The sequence below is a fragment of the Cricetulus griseus genome, unplaced genomic scaffold (assembly GCF_003668045.3).
Source record: "Cricetulus griseus strain 17A/GY unplaced genomic scaffold, alternate assembly CriGri-PICRH-1.0 unplaced_scaffold_18, whole genome shotgun sequence".
NCBI classification, from domain to species: Eukaryota; Metazoa; Chordata; class Mammalia; order Rodentia; family Cricetidae; genus Cricetulus; species Cricetulus griseus.
In genome coordinates, this window is record NW_023276897.1 from 291,889 (window position 1) to 311,379 (window position 19,491).

The 19,491-nt window shown below is 39.5% G+C and overlaps 1 protein-coding gene across 1 annotated transcript; it reads right to left on the minus strand.

The window, feature by feature from the left end:
- Positions 1-15,079: 15,079 nt before the first annotated feature.
- Positions 15,080-16,439, minus strand: LOC100755238 (sperm motility kinase-like). The gene is made up of 2 exons (XM_027434199.1): positions 15,708-16,439; positions 15,080-15,655 (listed from the first exon to the last, which is right to left on the minus strand). Exons 1-2 carry the CDS (start codon positions 16,437-16,439, stop codon positions 15,080-15,082), a joined length of 1,308 nt encoding a protein of 435 aa, XP_027290000.1.
- Between the last annotated feature and the right edge of the window lie 3,052 nt (positions 16,440-19,491).

Here is a 19,491-nt window from a genome sequence, read left to right on the forward strand (position 1 = left end):
GATATAGTGGGAAATTACCAATATGGAGTCAGGTAGAAATATAAGGTTATTTAATAGGGAAAAGCCTTACTTACAGAGCAACCTAGCCAGCTGGCGTGGCAGAGGTCTGTATGCAAGCCCAAATGAGAAACCTAAAGAGAAAACGCAGTCACACTATTTCACCCTGACCACGACCTTGCAAACATGGTCAGGCACACCTGTAGCCAGCCCAAAGTAGGCATGGCTACAGCTTCCCCTACACATTCACATTTGAAGAGTTACCTAATCAATATTGGTCTTGACAGGTGATAATAAAGAGCTTCAAGAACTCTTGCCAACACACCAAGATTTGCATAAATCTGTAGACTAGCTCATATTGAAGATGAATACCTCAGGATGATTGCATATCAATTGTCATCAATAGTTTATCTCCATGTTGTTTAGACATGAAAATGAAATCATAAGCATCTCAATACAATAAGACTAGCCTCATACTGGTTTGAACATAGACCATAGAATCAGTTCTTCTGTATGGGGTTAGCAGTGTCTTCATAGGATGGCTGTTCAAATATATAAAAAGTAATAAAAATAAATACATGGGAGTATATCTAGGAGAGAGAACACATTTTATGTTAATCTTGAAGAGCATATTTATATTTATTATTGCTTTTTTGCTTTCTGTAGACCACCTTATTTTCTTAGAATATAGCTTTCATTATATCTGATGAGATCTGGACATTTTCTCTCTGATTCCCATTGTCCTCAGAGGGGGTTCCTGAAACCTTTACAGCCATCTGATAAATGACCTATAGAGAAGCATGAAGAAAATTAAGTTCCACCTGACTTAGTTACCCATGCTGTTTCAAGCTTCTGGAGTCTGACCCTGAGTCATTTAGTTTTTACATATTTTTCCATTTTAAAATATTGTTTTCATTTCATTTTGTATTCCAACCACAGCTCTAGGAAGGGTTTGTCCTAAGCATAATAGCAAAAAGTATTGCAATCTGTATTGGATTTCGTTTATAAGAATGGATAATTCATGTAAGGCTTGGCCCTACAGATAGTAAAGGATCACAAGGCTATTATAAAACATCCATTCCAGTCTTCTGGACAGGACAAGCTTGTAAATACCTTCCATCGAGGAACAAAACCTCAATGTTCAACAATTCTGGTTTCTCTAGTGCTGTCTGTAAACACATGGTCTGCCTGTTCTCTGCATATCCTCCCCTTAACTGTAACTAAGTAACAGGCACAAGGAATGCATTTAGACAGCTATGAGTTAGAGAAGGCAGAGCTTGGAGAGAGAATCTGATGTTAGCGTCAAAGCTGACTCATAAAACCAACTGTTTTCACAAAAAGCATAAATGCTCATTAGGATAATGCAAGAGATTACTCTATGGTGAAATGGGCCCCAATATGATTCAAACTGATACAGAGATGTAGTTTGGAGGTGGCCATGAGCATCAGTAGCTCAAATACCTCCCCTTTATAATTACAACAGTGTAATGAACTGATGTATTTGATATTAATAGCTTAAAATTTTTCTAATAAAGAAAGCCATTTCATACCTAACAAAAAAATTCCCCATTATTATTAAGAGGAATGCTTCAAAAGTACATTGTAGATAAATATGTTATACATTATGATTCTTTTAAGGCTTTTAAAAAGAAAGTCTTAAAGAAAAACAAACATTATTTAAAATTAACTTTTGTGAAATAAGGAATGCCATAAGATGTTGCATACTTGACTATTTAGCTAGAAAATTTAAAATACAAAACCTGTAATAGTTCTAGAACAGCTTGGAGCTCCTCACACAGTGAGAGAAGTATTGGCCTTTGTATATTTTTTTCCTTTTTTATAGCTTTATATTAGAAACAAGATTCTTTTGCAGGACCATTCCATGTCCCATTTCCTGACATCCTCAGCTGACACTTATTGACCAACAATCCCTTCGCTTCTTTTGCTCCCCAGGGAGGGTGGGACCTTCCATGAGGCATATTCAAATTCTCTCATATCATTTGGAGTAGGGCCTAGACCCTCCCCCATGTATAGGCTGAGAGATTATCCCTCTATGTGGAATGGGTTCCAAAATCCCTTTGTGTAATAGAGAGAACTACTGATCCTCTACCAGAGTTGAATGGATTAACCAGCCCTCCAACTGACATCCAGACTCAGGGTTCTGGAAGTGTGATAGGCTGGTTTCCCAGCTATCAGTCTAGGGAACATGAGCTCCCCATTGTTCAGGTCAGCTGTTTCTGTGGGTTTCTCCACCCTGGTCTTGACACATTTGCTCATCTCTACCCCTATCTCTGAAACTAGATTCAGTTCAGTGTTTAGCTCTGGCTGTTTGCTTCTGCTTCAATCAGTTACTGGATGAAGGCTTAGCCTTGTTTTTAAACTGCTCATTGCTTCTTTCTTTCCCTTTTGTGTTGATTGGGTTATTAAGTATTTAACTTTATAATCCATGCATCATGTATATTCTAATAGTTAACTACAAATCCATCTACATCATTTAGATAAATGGTTCTCAACCTGTTCCTCAGAGGCACTTTGGGAGACAAATATTGGATATCCTGCATATCAGATATTTATATTATGATTTGTAGTAGCAAAATTACAGCTATGACATAATGTTATGGTTCAGCAGTCACAAGAACATGAGGAACTCTATTAAAGGATCAGCATATTGCAAAGATTGAGAACCAGTACTCTAGGTTGAAAGGAAGAGTTTTAATTCTTTACTATGATAGGATATTAGGTTACACATTAGAGATGCTACCAGTCTTGCCCATCTTCCTTCTAAATATCGATGTTACACATGGCTTCCACCCTCATAATAATTAAAGTGATGAATGTAACTGGATGTTTTCTGTCCCACCCAGTCCCCCTTGACTAATTTCTCTTCTGTCCACTGGTCCCCACAGTCATTTAGGAAAGAATCATCCTGAGACTTAATGTTCATTATATTTGTTTGGCCAATGACTCAGGCATATTACTGACTAGCTCTCACAATTAAATTAAACATTTCTATTAGTCTTTATTTTGCCATGAGGCTCATTTCATGTTACCTCAGATCTCAGTTCCCAGGTGACTAAATGGCTTCTTCCTGACTCTGCCTACTTTCTATAAACATCTTTGTTTGGATCTAATGCCTGGCTCTATTCTTCTTGGCCACTGTACAAAAGAGCTTTATTCATTAACTAATGAAAGCAACAAATATTTGCTGCATACAAAAGGATATCCCACATCAGTGATGCCTCTATGCCACCTTGTATGAAGTGTTAACATCAAGTATGGTAATCACATGGCACACAACTCAACCTTTTATAGAAAGGGCAACTCCAGAAATCTTAAACACATTGAGAACATTCATTTGGTAACATGGTCAAGAAATAATTGCTTATCTTTTGCAAAGGTTTTACATTTATTTCCTAATCAGTTTGTCTGTAGAAGGCATCTGCTCAGCTGCTAAAAATCCTGGTGATACTGAGTTCAGTTCATTTGATATAATATTTCACCACAGATTTAAGTGAGGAGAGGGGAGATGCAACTCTCATCAACATGGTGCAGTTATTACAAAGAATAGTGATGGCTTCTAGAGTGCATTATAAATAGGAGCTTTTGAATTAAAATTCCAATTATAAGATAAATTGAAAAATAACTGAAGGAAATAAAATATTTGCATTGTGAGTATTTTGGGAGTGGCTGACTGTAAAGTACAATATTCACTTAACAGCATTAGGAATTAGAGACTGATAAAGATTGATGTCTTCCTTTTTTCAATACAACTTGGGCTCTTTGAATAAATATTTTAACACTTGATCATCTGTGAGATGTGCAACTTTTAAATAACACTTGATTCTTGGTGGTAATTTCCAGTGTTAGCTATCACAGATTTTCTTTGCAACTCTTCTAATAAGAATATGTTCCATCTTTCTATTACCCAAATAAGATGCTGAAAATCGGACAGACCACGAGTGATTAGAAGGTTCTAGGAACATTGGAGCTTGACACCAACTAGAACCTTTTCTGTCAGGTACACATTTAAAAGAAATATAATCTCTGCTGGCTACCAAGACTGGAATGCTCTGACACAGCAGCAGAATTGGAACAGGGAGCCCCCTTTTATATAGCTGCCAGGTTATCTCAGCAGGATCAAGGGAGCTACTGAAATATCATGAAAAGTTACCTTGACATCCTGACAGAAAGGGAGTTTTTTTTCTCCTTTTTTATTCAGACCTAGATATAATTCCTTATGTCAAGAAACAGCCATGAGCCTACTGGTTTCTAGCCACTGTATTTCAAGAAATATTTCATTAATAATGTCATTGTAGTCTGATGAGTTTACAAGAAATGACCCTGGACAATATGTGTTGTTTCAAATATACAAGTATGGATTTTTAGGAACTATTATGGCTATTAGAGTACAAGAGTAAAAATGTAAAATTCATTGTTTAATTATACCAGAAATATTGGCAAAATATCCTTTGCTGGTCATAAGATTTGCTATATATCAACATGTAGATGTTTAGACACATTTACCACATAGGATGATCTAGTGAGGTTTTTAATGTTTGTTCAAATATTGAAAATCTATTTGTGTTATCCTAGGATTTTTCTTAAGATAACACCCTTTCTTAGGATATCCTATTATTTCCTTAGCACCGATATTGTCTGAAGCAGTTGATTTTAATACCATCATATTGTTGTACATTGTTGTATTTCTCTTTCCACTCTCATTAATAACAAGTTGAGAAAGACTTAATGATTTTTAACTTAACATAATAAATGGATAATTATTTACATAGCTCAATATATCTAAAGACAGACATATTACAGTTGGAAAAAAGGAAACAAGAATTCCTGCATCCTCCCTGTGTTCTTTGAAGACTTTCTATTTTGAAATAAAATCATGATGATATTTTTTACTGGTAGCTTGTTCAAATAGGAGTCTTAATATAGAGAGTTGAGAATTGAACATTTGCCATAATACAATTTGTATTATTGCTTTCATATTGATCGACTCCGTGGGGCACTGAGATGCTAATATTTTAACTATTGTGGTGACATATTGTTTATCATCTAATAAAGACAATGAAGATCATAATGCAAAAACTGTCATACTAGTTAGCCATCAAAGCTGGACATTGGTGGCACAGTCTTTTAATCCCAATACACAGGAGATACAGGCAGATGGATCTCTGTGATTTCAAGACCATCCTGAATTACATGAGAGCAAATCAATCTAAAAGAGAAACAGAGTTCATGCATTTAATCCCATTACTACAAAGAATATAAGGCTCTTAGTGCTGTCTCATGTGTAGTCTATGATTTGGTGAGAAGCAATGTAGTCTGCAGATGCAATCTGAGGTTCAGCAGAACTCGCCTTCACTCTGATCATTGTCAGAGGTGAGAACACTCTGGTAATTTGGATGATTTGCTTCTCTGAAGTTCAGCGTGAACCCCAATATCTGTTTCAGGTTATAACTTTTGGTGCTATAGAGTATTGCTAGATTCTTAAATTCTTAAACCAAAGAAAACCTTTTCTTAAAAAAGATTTTACACACGTATTTTAATTTATGTATATAAATAAATATATATGCATTTAATGTATATGTATATATGGCTTATATGCAAATAATATATATAATGTCTACATATATGTGTGTGTATGTGTGTGTATATAATATATATATATATATATATATATATATATATATATATATATAATGTCCACATATATATGTGTGTGTGTATGTGTGTGTATGTATGCATGGTAATGTGCTCAAAGACACTAGAAGAAAATAGCCCTTCTCCTGGAGCTGGGATTACATGAGGCTGTTTATTGCTTGTCCTGGTTGGTGGTAAATGAAATACAGACTCTACAAGAACAAGAAGTACCTTTTTATTTTAAACTCTATTATATTCATCTATTTTTATTTAAATTGCTAACCTCTATTCCTCCTCCCACCCTCTCTCCCATTCCTTTACTTCCTACCATCTCACCAGCAAACCACGCATTCCTAAGAGGGGTAAAGCCTCCCTTGGGGAGGCAACAAAGTCCAGTATATAATAGGGTTTAGTTCCAGTAAATAATGGAAGCAGATATAGTGACCCACAGCCAAGCACCAGGTTTAGCTGCATGAGGTCAGTTGAAGAGAGGAAAGACCCAGGTAATAGGAGCTCATGGACTCTGGACAGTAGCTGAGGAACCTATATTGGACCTAATTAGGCCCTTTGAATGTGGGTTCAGGTATGTGGCTTAATCTGTTAGGAGGCTCTTGACACTGGGAAAAGAAGCATACCCTTATTATATCTTAACTGCATGCCCTACCCTCCATTCCCAATGTTTTACAATTTTTCTCAAGCAAAATGTTTTTGCCTTAAAGGATTTGGGCAAAAATTCAACAGTTGTATGCAATAATAGAAGGAATTCTTGTTTCATATAGTGGCAAATAAATGTCCAAACACAGGTGCTGACATGGTTTCTCAGAGAAGACATCATAATATATATCAGAAACCTGTAGGATGTCATATTAAGATTGGAGTTGCTTCGATGAGAGTAGCCAGATTCCTCAAATCCAAATGCTTGAGATACTTTCTGTGTGTGATTAACTTCCTTAATTAATATCACACATGGAATTTTATTGTCCTGGATCTTGGTTTGTTTTCTCCATGACATCTGTCCATTTTTAAAACTTCTATTCTTCCATGCAGGTTTATTTCACACACTTATAGCAGGCACTAAAAAGGTGAGGAGGATTCCCAATTGAAGTGTGTCTCTCTCTCTCTCTCTCTCTCTCTCTGTGTGTGTGTGTGTGTGTGTGTGTGTGTGTGTGTGTGTGTGTTTGTGTGTTTGTGTGTGTGCTCATGTATGTGTGTAAAATAGGGCTTTGGCCTGTATTTGGGATACCTCACAGAACCTAAAGGCTAGAGTTGTTTGTGGGGTTTATTTACTTTGGGGATGGCTCTAACTCACAAGACATGACAACCAGAAGGGTGTATGGGGCATTAACTGTATGGGTCATACCTTCCTGGAATTGAAGGAATGGTGCAAGTTCATTGAATATATGCATGTGTCTGTTGGAGTATTTTTGCCCGAGTGTGTTTCTGGGTGTCTGGCTATGTACCTGACATTTATGATAAGGCAGTGTGTTCATACTGGTAAACTAGTTTTGTATAGGAACTTTGGGTATATGGGAAGCACTATCAGACAGAACCTGACACCTAGTCCTGAGTGACAGCTTTGAATATAATGGAGTATTAACAATGGACCTGACTCAGAATACTATCTATCTATCTATCTATCTATCTATCTATCTATCTATCTTTCTGACTTCTGTCTCTATCTCTGAATCTCTCCCCTCTCTGAGTTTTCTCTTTATGCATGTGTATGTACATGCTTTGATGTAGGGAGATGGACAACTAGTTGTAGAAGCGCATAGATGGTTGTGTGTAAACAGGATTTGATTATATGGTTGATGAGTATGTGAATGGTTTCATACATACATGGGTACCTAAGTGTGTTTGAGTGTGTGGCTATGTACCTGGCATTTGGCTATAGTGAGGAGTATATAGGAATATCAGTAAACTAGCTGTAGGTCCTATACATCTCCTGTTCTAAGCTCTCATTCTTTAGATGTGAGTATAAAACATGGAAGAACAGATACGGGAGGAGCTTCCTAGCATGAATGGTTATCTTGATCTATATGTGTAGGTGTTACTTTTGCTGTTGGGGATGTGGTACAAAGCACATAAGCACTTTTGCTGTTGGGGATGTGGTAATAAGCAGGAGCTGAAACCTATCTCTCCATCTATTTGCAGGTTTTGGATGTGTAGGAGGAAATATGTGGTAGATCCTCACGAAGCCTTGCTTTTGTTTGAGGCTTTGGCTACAGAAGTGGTGACACCTAGTAGGACCTGCAACTAGATTCCTGTGTGTAATATTGTTTTATAGAGGAGGATACCCAGTACAAATTCAAGTCAAGTAGTGTGTTGCTGGCAGTATTTGTGGGTGAGGTTGAACATGGCAGACCACGCGAGTATCCCTGTTTGGGGGAGTTTTCCCTGCAGGGAGGAATTAGCATGAAGAACCAGATCTCTGACTGTAGGGCCTATCCTTATCTATGTGTATGTACTGAGAATTTTGTCACTAGGGTGGGGGTATCTAGAGTACTGATCAAGTACCCATATTTGTGCATTGCACCATTTTATGGGATCAGGAGGTACCTAAGTAACCTGACACTTAGTTCTACATATGTGATCTGTTTAGAAGAGAACAGACCCTGAAACACAGGCCTGACTTTGGGGCTTCAGCTCTAGGGGAGGCCATACATAATACAACCCTACACTTATCCCTTTGTGTACGTGCATGCATGGGAAAGAATATATGTATGTATGTATGTATGTATGTATGTATGTATGTATGTATGTATACCTAGTGTTCTGCTGTTGATGAAGGGGTCCTTGCAGAATCTGACACCTTGCCAGGCACATACATGGCTTTGTGTTTGAGTGTGAGTGAACATGTATATATGTGGGCATGTGTTATAGTGAAGTTTGTAACTTGAGCATATGTACAGTATGATCTGACATACATACAAGCAACCACAAACACACATGCACACTCTGTCCCTTCCCTTACTGAGAAATCCCATTAGTCAACCCTATGTTTCATGTACTGAATGGCAAATCCTCTCTTAAGCAGATCACACGTATACCTAGTAGAACTTGACACCTATCGGTGTTTGTTAGTGTGTGTGTGTGTGTGTGTGTGTGTGTGTGTGTGTGTGTGTGTGTGTGTGTATTTATATGGGTAGTATTGACACCTACTTATGTTTGGGAACTTTTTTGTAGGAGAGGAGGTGCCTAGGTCTTTGTGTTTGTATGTGTGTGTAAGTGTGTGTGTGTGATTATTTATATAGCTGGTTTTGACACCTACATGAGTATGGAGATTTATCTGCAGTAGAAGGGGTGCCTAAAATGTTTTCAGGATGTGGTGTGGGGGTGGGTGGTTTTGGGTTTATATTTACCTAGCTAGTTGTGTGTGTAGGATATGTCTGTATGAGAGAAGGTGCATAAAGTATACTTAGTCATGTGTGTGTGTGTGTGTGTGTGTGTGTGTGTGTGTGTATGTATATATACTTATATAACTGCTCTTGACAGCTAATGGGTATTTGTCTGTAGGAGAGAGGGTACCTAAAAGGACACCTAGGTGTGTGTGTGTGTGTGTGTGTGTGTGTGTGTGTGTGTGTGTGTGTCTGTGCATTTATATATATGGTCTTGACACCTAGTATTGTGTGTAGGATATGTCTAGATGAGGGTGGAGCACAAAGGATACTTAGATATGTGTGTGTTTGGTTACTTATATAGCTGTTTGTGACAGCTAGTTACATGTGGGTGATCTGTATGTAGAAGAGGCGTTGCCTAAGGGATACAACATTGTGTACATGTGTCTGTCTGTGTGTGTGTGTGTGTGTGTGTGTGTGTGTGTGTGTGTGTGTGTGTGTGTCTGTTGGTGTATACTTTTATAGCTGGTGTTAACAGATAGTTATGTGTGTGTGATTTGTGTGTAGGAAAGGTGCGCCTAAAAGATTCCTACGTGTGTGTGTGTGTGTGTGTGTGTGTGTGTGTGTGTGTGTGTGTATTTATATATGGTCTTTTTTCTAGCTATGTGTGTGGGAATTGTATGTAGGATTGGGGGTGTCTAAAAATACATAGAAATATGTGTGTGTTTGTAGTGTGCATGAGAGAGAGAGAGAGAGAGAGAGAGAGAGAGTATGTATATACTTATATAGTCTGTCTTGACAGCTAGTTATTACTGTGGGATTTATCTGTAGAAAGAGGGTGCCTAAAAGGATAAATAGATTTTTGTGTGTGTATGCTTGTGTGTGTTTCTGTTTGTGTGTGTATTCATACGTAGCTGGTATTGACACCATCTTATGTGTAGGGGATAAGTCTGTAGGAGACATGTAGACTAAGAGGATGTCAGGATGTGTTTTTGTGTGTGTGTGTGTGTGTGTGTGTGTGTGTGTGTGTGTGTTTGTGTGTGGGCACAGGTGTGTGTGTATACTCAAATAACTGGCTTTGACAGATAGTGTGGACCTGTCTGTAGGAAATGTGATGACAAAAAGATACCTAGATGTGTGTTGTGTCTGAGTGAGTGAGTGTGTGTGTGTGTGTGTGTGTGTGTGTGTGTATGTGTGTGTGTTTGTACATATACACAGCTGGTCTTTATGGCTACTTGTGTTTGGGGGATTTGTGTGTAGAAGAAGGAGAGCATAAAATGATACATACATTTATTGTGTGTGTGTGTGTGTGTGTGTGTGTGTGTGTGTGTGTGTGTGTGTGTGTTTGTGTGTGTTTGTTAGGTAGGAAAATAGGATCAGGAAATAATGTGGATCACAATGGAGTCAGAACTAGTTTGAAAACAAGATTGTTTATTAGGAAGTACTCACACAACTGAGCAAGTCCTGTACCACCAGGCAGAAGAGTGTACAGAGAGAGCCACTTGCCTGCAACTATCATATATAAAGCCTTGCTAACTCACACTGACCACACCCAAAAAAAAGTGCAGGAAGAGTGTCACCTGTGCCAGCCTTAAAGTCATCTGAAAGAGATGTCCAACCTTGCATACCTCCTTCCAAACCCAAACTAGCCCTAACTAGGTATCAATAGTGGGGAAAGGGGTATAGTATTCTCCAAGCTACTTCCTGCTGAACTGGGACGAAGAAGGCCTTTTAGGGTCCTGTGGGGGAAAAACGTTAGTTTAGCGGAAGTCCTGAATGGGATATATCCAGTCCATGTCTGGTAGAGATGCTTGATTGAAGGTCCAGGTTGAAGTCATTATCTTGATTGAAGTTCTGTTGTTGATTGAAGTTCTGGTGTTGATTGAAGTCAGTACCTGAAGTTCTGGCCAGAGTGACAGTTGAAACCGAGCAAGTTGGATCCAGTGTATTTGAAGAGATGTGGCCCATTTTCTTTCCAGAGCATCCAGGGATTGCGGTCTGGCAATTCTTCATTGGCTTCTTTCCTGCTATATACAAAAGGAAAATAACAATTATTAGGGAATGTGTACTTTGAGAGAAAGCCAAGCAAAGACAAATGACAGTCCCCAGTTTTTCTCCTATTCTGTATTACATTATTGGCTTCTTCATATAACACAGAAACTCTGAAGTTTATTTTCACAACATGCTTGGATTTAGAGGAGGAAAGCCAAATCCAACTCTAAAGACAGCATTGGTTTAATTGAACAGGGGCTAGGAAATAAAGAAAATTGAGTTCTGTGAGAGATAGCTGTATATTTAAAGATATGGAACATTCCTTAATTTTTGATGGTAATAGCTACCATCTCATCTTTAGGATCTAACCATGCAGTGTCCTTTGGCTTCTGGAGATGAGTTCTCCTGTGAAGATAGAAACAAAACACTTTACTGTCCTTTAGGAGGTTTCTATATAGGTTGTGAGATGTAGCCTGGAAGATTACCTGTCACTACTGCTCATCTAGAGGTTATTCTTTTTAGACTTGATGCTTAAATACCTTTGATGGTTTCCAAAGTTTTTCAACACTGGCATCAGCACTGAGTGTGCAGATCCTCTGGTCAAGAATCCCCAGCACATGTGTTTCTGAATGCGGCCGAGCACCTACAAGAGATAGAATATTATAGACCAATGTAAAAGCTTGGTGAGAGTTCTACGTTACCCAAAGAGAACACCTGTGTTGATGGCAGGTTTACTTTTAGTGTAATTCGAAGACTAATGAGGCAGATATAATGCCCATTGTCTTCCAATGTTATATCCACTAGGCCAACATCATTAGGGGCTCTTCAGGATGTCTGATTTCAGGGAATAATTTTTCATGGTTGCCCTGTATTTTGCAGGAATCCTGCTCTACGTGTCAAGGAGGAAAAGTATCCTCCCAGCAACATGTCTACACATAGGTACTCTCCTTTTTGCACTACAGATAAGGTCCTCTTGTCTAAATTAGTCAGGATATATACTTGGTGAACATCAGCCTCCATAGAAGAACATGTCCAAAAGTCCCTGCAAATATTAGGAGAGAAAAGATTGCCATTAACAGACCTGGAGTAGACCTATGGGATCCATGTGACCCACCCATACCAAATTGGTCATCTTGGCAGTGTCAATAGGCCAATTGGGATATTTAAGTATTGTCCCAATCAAACGCATTATGTCCTAAAGTATCTCAACTACTCATTGTCCTCTGTGACGAGGACACCTGTGGATAGTTTTGGGATGATGTTTATGAAGGTCCTGCTATAAGGAGCTGTCACATGCTCCTGCTCCATGCGGCAGACAAAAAGTGAGGGAGGGAGTGACTGGCAGTAGGGGCGTCAGCCGACATCTGTTTTCTCAGAAGAAAAGGATAAATGCAGGAGCATGACTTTCATAGTAAGGACACACAAAGTTCCCATAAGAATCAAGGCCAATGTTAGTAAACAGAAATAAACATCACATCTCTTCATATTGAGTATTGCCTTTTTAATCACAAGCACCTGTGTCAAGAGCCAGTGATTTTCTTAGGTCATCTGTCCTGGTATAGACTAATCAGGCTACAGCACCCAAGATTCCCTTTGCCAGGGCCTGGCTTCAGTAAAGTACACCAGGACAGGAACTAGCCTTTGTAATCAGCCTGTGATATAGACCAGCTAAGCCCACATAAGTAAGAAGTTCAGTAGCTTTGTGCTAGTTTTCCTTGCAAAGGTGTGTCCACCCTCATGTATGTAATTCCTCATCCCAGTACAGAGTAAGTAACTGGCCAGTTTCAGATTGACTGTCCTACTGTACAGCTGACAAGGTGTTCACCCTCTCTACACAACCTGTTTCTCCATAAAGTTTAGGCGATACAGTGTCAGAGGGGAAAGATGCTCTAATTGCCCCAACTTATGCCAAGATCCCTCTCAATGAATGACTGTGTTGTCTCTCATTATGACTTTGTCCCTCTGCAACATGAACTCAATGACCATTTTCTTTGGAATTTTAAAGGCTGGCTTTGGCAGCCTCATGCTTGTTTGTAGATCAGTGTCAATTGTAGACCAGATCACAGAAACACCTGTCATACAACAGGACTAGATTGGTGGCCTCAGTGCTGCCTTTGGGCATACGAGGCCCACAGATGGGTCCTATCCTTCAGTCCCTTCTGAGTGGCCACTATTCATTGCAGACGGCAGTGATCTGCCTGGAATGTGTCCATGACATCACTAAAGACAACATTCACACGAGGACAACCAAGTACAAGGTCTGGGAGAATTTCTCAACTTTGTGGTCAAACGGTTAAGTCTATGTCTGACCTCAGATGTTGTATCTGAATGAAAAGTATTTTCAAGACTGTGGACTAAGTCATCTTTCTACTGTGCTCCAAGATAGGCAAGCAATACCCACCTTCCAAAGTGGAGCAATATCCCTGCTTTCCATCCACAGTGGTACCCATTTCCTTCCAGCTTGCTGTCACATTCCTGTTAGGAGACAAATATGCTTCTGACAAATGCCCCACAGTAAAGGGTCCTTCACCAACTGCCAAATGACACAGCATCATGCAGTGGGACTGTGATTCCTATGATAAGAGGGACAAAGGGATGTAGGTACGCTGCAAACAGGACAGCAAAGAAGGGAGCCAGAGGAGGAAGAGGCTCACCTATCCCCAGTGTGACAAAACATCTCCCTTGGACCTCATCTTGAAGGTAAAGAAAGAAAATAAGTATTGCTGTGGTGAATCCATGGAGACTGTCCCATCAGGACTTCTAATTCAGAGGCAGATTGGAGTTGAATTTTGGCACAATGTTTCACTCTGAGGAGAATGATATGGAAGTCCATCCATGGGACTTACCCTTGCTAACTATGGTGTCTATGGGGAATCCTATGGAAGAAGATGGCTTACTTCCTCCTGTGCTGGACTTCTCTCCTGGGGTAGTAGACAAACTGCCATCTTAACTACCTGCAGGGCTCCAACAGCAGCTCTTCAGTCACACAAGGAAAATTCCTATCCCATGTCTCAACCTTCATAGAGACTTATCACTTCAGAAGATAGAGACATATGCTAAACACAGTCTTAAGAACTTTGAAATATGTAGTTCAGATTCTTGACTCTTATTTCCTTCTGGGCCATCCATTTTCAAGTGTTTCTTCCCCTCCCACTCTTCCATAGCCTTTGCAGTTTTCTTCCCCCAAAACTTTGACTCCAGTCTTATACTTTCCTATTTTAACTAATGAATTCTTGATGCCTCTGCAATGTCTGCTTCTCATCTTCTGTTGTCTACCTTCAGCTAAATCATTTGTGATTGTTGCAGTGGACTTTTGAAAATATATAGACTAAGAAACACAGGAGTGCATTTTGGACACCCCATGGATCTGCATGTGTGTGACTGCAGTGCTCTCCACTAACACTGGTTCCTCTTCGTTCTGAGAACCATGGCTTCCTTTGGAGGCTGGCACACAGCAGCATAGTCGTCCCAGACAATTTCCAATTCTCTTCTTCACCCTCTTCCAACCTCGCGATAGATGACTCTCAGAGGCTGCAGTTACACCTCTTTGAGGAACATCTTCAAAGCTGTTCTTAGAGGTAGCCAGAAGGGAAGGTCTCTGGATTTCAGGGATGCCTTCAAGGAGGACATTGTCAAAGCTCTTCTGAGATGATTGCTGCAGAGAAGATCTCTGGATTTCATCAATGGCTTCAGGAGGGACATCATGAAAGCTGTTCTTGGATGTTTCCTGAAGGGATGATTTCTGGAGTTCAGTTGTGTCTTCAGAAGGGACATCTTCAAAGCTGTTCTTAGATTTTTGCCAACCACATGATCTCTGGATTTCAGGTATGCCTTCAGGAGGGACATCTTCAAAGCTCTTCTTTGATGTTGCCTGAAGGTAGTATATCTGGATTTCAGGTATGCCTTCAGGAGGGACATCATCCAAGGTGTTCTTGGATGTGGTCTGAAGAGAACCTCTCTGGATGTTGTATGTGGCAGTGGTGTTCACAATGTGAGGGACCTCCCTGTAACTCCCTGAACTCTGAACGTCTGAGCTTTTGTTGGGTGTGTTCACTTCCTGGGGTGTTTCACAGGACAAGAGGGATGCAGAAGAAATGTTCTCAGAGCACAGGGATCTTGAGGATGAGCAATTGCAAATCATGTGCCAAAGATCTGCTCTTAATGTAAGTAACCTTATGAGCCAATTTGGAGGCTGAGCATGGATGTTTGATTCTCTTCTGCTGGCAGCACAAGCGGGCACGCATGCTCAGGCTTCTCATCCTCTTCTTCCTTGATCCCTTCTCATCATGCACCTGGTGTTCCTCCAGCACGATGCGAAGAGCAGGCTCACTCAGTCCCCTCTGAGTTGGAAAGCTAGTGAGAGCATCTGCTGGGGACATAGTAACACGTGCCGGCAAGAATTTCCCAGCATATTTACAGTGTTCACAGGATGACTTGTGGTTTAAAATTAGGTACGTGGCCATGATGTTATTGAATTTCTTCTCACATAGACAAGTACTAATGTCCTTGGGGTAGTAGCCCATTCTCCCCATAGCCACCACAATGCTGGGATTGAGGTTGTTCCAGAGTGCCTCTAAGGATGGTGTGATTTTCCCAAATTCTTCCTTCGTCTTGAGCCACTGGTGCTGCCTAATGTCAAATATCTTGGGCTTCTGCTCAGGCTTCACAGTGAACAACTACATAATGATGGTTGCTATGTTTTGGGATAGGATGTAAGGGAGGTGGTACTTGGGATCCAGTATCTACTCCTTCATCTGAAAAGGTGTTGGCGCTGAAGGGAAAGAATGCAGTCACCGTTGTATATAAAACCACTCCCAGGCTCCAGATGTCAACTGCCTTTGCATCGTATTCCTTGCCAGAGAACAACTCTGGAGCACAATATTCCAGGGTTCCACAGAACCCCTTGGTACCCTGGCCAAGGGTGATTCGGGTGGCCAGGCCAAAGTCGCACAGCTTGATGCTGCCTTTGTCATCAAGCAGGATATTATCTAGCTTGATGTCTCTGTGTGCAATGCCATTATCATGGCAGTAGTGAACTGCACACACCAGTTGTGTAAAAATGTGCCGGGCCTGCTCCTCCTGCAGACGGCCCACCCTCCCAATATAGCTCACAAGATCTCCACGAGCAGCATGTTCCAACACCATATAGGTGTATTCTTTGGTGTTGATGATATGGAACAGCTTGATAATATACGGGTGGTTCAAAGTTTTATACATGTCAATTTCAGTATTTATGCTGAAGTCATTGTTGGTTCCATTGTGTAGTACCTTGACAGCAACTTGCACCTCTGTGTGAAGGTGGTAGGCAAGCTTCACCTCAGCAAAGTTCCCTTTGCCGAGGCTCCTGAGGATGACATAGTGATCTGAAAGTGTCTCCTCTTCAGAGGCACTGGCCTTCAGGTCCAGCTGTATTTTTACCTTTTCACTGCTCTTGTTAGTGAATTGATTCGCAATATCCATGTCAACACCAACTGAGAAAACTAGATTAAAAACAAAGAGAAGTAGGTGTTAGGGAAATTTTATCCCTTTCAGTTTTTATGTGAAAAAGTGTGTCAGATCTGAGGCAAATTGACTATGAACTAATGGGTCACAAAAAATATGATTAAACTAAGTCCCACCCCAAACAAGTCTGGAAACCATACTGAAGTTGAGAACTGAATCTAAGTAAATAGACAATAATGAACATTGCAGAGACATAGAAGCTTGATTATTGAAAAGGGCAAACAACACAGACAAAACCTTACCCAAAATGATTAAGTAGGAGAAAAACAGAGTTTAAATCTATTGCCAAACTATGATGCTTTTACACCAAAAATGGCTGGAATGTAAAGAATCATTGGGAAGTATTTATTTTGGCAAGTAACAGGGGTTTCATTTTGATATGGAGAATATATCATATCCCTCCTGCAAACATATCTGAAGATAAAAATGTATTAACCAATCTATGCAAATCAAATTACTTCATAATCATTCTTGGGAATAAACTTTTCTTTCTTGTTTACTACTAAGTTCTCAATAACCTACATAACCTATGGAAATCATATAACCATAAATACTTGAAATACTTTCTTAATGAAAGTATAGAACAAATAGTAACCAAAAATCAACATTACTGTAGAAATAAATCAGAGGGATTGAACATTATCATGGTCAAAAATTTAACAGATGTTCTCCTATCCTTGGAGAAAAAAAGGCAGTTATATAGGAAAAAATTTTCCATTACCAAATTCTATGGTAAGCCTTTAAAAGCCATCCAATTTACACACTTTTCCTGTTCCCAAATTGTATATTTTACTCTGACATAATTTGGGGAAAATGATATGGCATTTGTCAACACCATACTAAAAAGTGGCTTTAAACAATGTAGAAAATCAGTCTGTATTAGGTAATAGTCTTTTGCTGTCATGAAACTCAATTCATGTAACATGCCTCAGAAATTCATGATATCATCATGTATATTAAAACACATTTCCTTTTCCACTTATTTTGAAGTTTTTATTATTTCATAGATTAGATCATTTGATACATGATCAATTTACATTTTTATTCTATTATATTTATCTGATCTGACAATGTTTCTTAGAGGGATGATATTACAGGTATAATGTTTCCCGATAACTCTGTAAGTATAAATAATGATAATGTCCCAAGGTTTCTTTTTTCTCTATATAATGGTATAACAAAAAGGCTATCTAGGAGCCAATGATGTCAACACATTTCTCTTTCAAATTGCTCACTTCCTAGTATTTTTGTTCTTTCCTCCTATATTATAAACTGACCATATAGTCCCCTATTTGCCCTCCCACAGACTCTCCCCTGTCTTCCCCAGATTTACCCTCTTGACAAATCCCCTCAGAAAAGGACAGGCTTCCCTGGAACATCAACCAAACATGGAATAATATGCTACTATATGACTGGGCAATGCAGCAGCAGGAGGAAAAGGGCAGCAGAAGTAAGCCAAAGAATCAGTGACCACCAGCCTTCCACAGTTAGGAAACCCACAATGACATCAGGCTACTTAGCAATAACATATATGCATAGGGCCCCGCTAAGATGTGTACAGGCTGCCATATCTCTGTGAGTGCCTGAGTGCCAGTCAATTCCTCTGTGTGCAATGCTCCTGTGCTGTCTCTGACTACGATGTTTCCTCTGATTCTTCCTTTGGATGTATTTTTAAAATGAATACTGGCATGAAATGGAAAGCTGGAGCACATGATAAATTTCTAACCTTGTATGACCTACCAAATCTGAAAAGAGAGCATACAAAAACCAAAGCAGATCAATAAAGAGAAAAAAAGTTCAATATTCATTGAGAAAAAAATCTGAAGAAAAGAATGTTGGTTAAGTGACATGATCAGGTTCTATCTAATTAAATAGCTGAAGATGTGCCCCTGGAAAACCTCCAAAACACACCCATACTTCTAAACTATTACTTATATGCAACCTTTTTGTTAGGCCTATTCCTGAAGAAAGACAAATGTGTGTGAGCCAACATGGAGAAGCTGAGCTGGTGTATACCTAGATGCTGCACCACTCCTGACTGTCAATCATGACACAGGAATAAACTCTGCATTTAGTGAAGGAGAAGAAGTCATCAATATCACCCAGCTACAAACACTAGGACAACAGTGACCAATTGACCAAATAGAATGAAACAATAATAGCTTAGTTTGCCAATAACCAACCACTCTGTGATGGGTTTTGAAGCCCTCTCCAGGAGATATAAGTCATAAGTGACACTGCTAAAGTATCTAAAAATCTGAGCAGATATGTCATGGGCCTATGGAAAAACCCGGTATTATTACCCTGCTAATGGAGCATAGTGGTAAAATGACTCTTGATGACATACTGCTGTACAGAGAGATTAATGTTTCAAACAGCCCACACCAGTGAAACTCTCTCAGAGGATATGGACCTATCACAGACTCATAACAATGTGGATAAATTGTGAGACCTAGTAATACTTCGTTCAAATGATGGCCTCATGAAAATTATGCCTCAAGGTTCAGGGAATATAGAGAAGAAGAAAGAGAAAAACTCTTGGAGCCAAAGGAAATAGTTGATTCCAAGGAAGAGTGTATTCCAGATACAACAGGACAGATAAACCCATGAACTAACATAGACTGCAGCAAAGCACACAACTATGCAAATGTTCAAGCCAGATGGATGTTCTAGCAATGAAAGAGCAAGTGCAAACAGGTTTACATGACTAATCATGGACACACCTGTAATTTTATCCTGATGGCAAAGGAAGAGTAAGTTTCCTCCAATGAATTCTCACTGGGTATCTTAACCACTCCTTTTGATAGAACACAAGTTTGGGAAACAATGGTAAACACATACATCAGCTCCATAGATATGTGGTAGATGTTTGTGCTCATTTCATTTTGGGGACATTTTTTAGGTATTGATTGCTTGTGTTGATTTTGTTTTGCTTTGTGTTTTATTTTTTTAAGAAGGAAAGGAAGTTCATAACAGTAGATGGTAGAATGGGAAGGAGGGAATGGGAGTA

Coding starts and splice junctions, on each gene's coding strand:
- LOC100755238 (XM_027434199.1), bottom strand. CDS start 16,439: ATGGATATTGCGAATCAATTCACTAACAAGAGCAGTGAAAAGGTAAAA. Junction 15,656..15,707: donor GAGTAGATACTGGATCCCAA/GTACCACCTCCC, acceptor ATCATTATGTAG/TTGTTCACTGTGAAGCCTGA.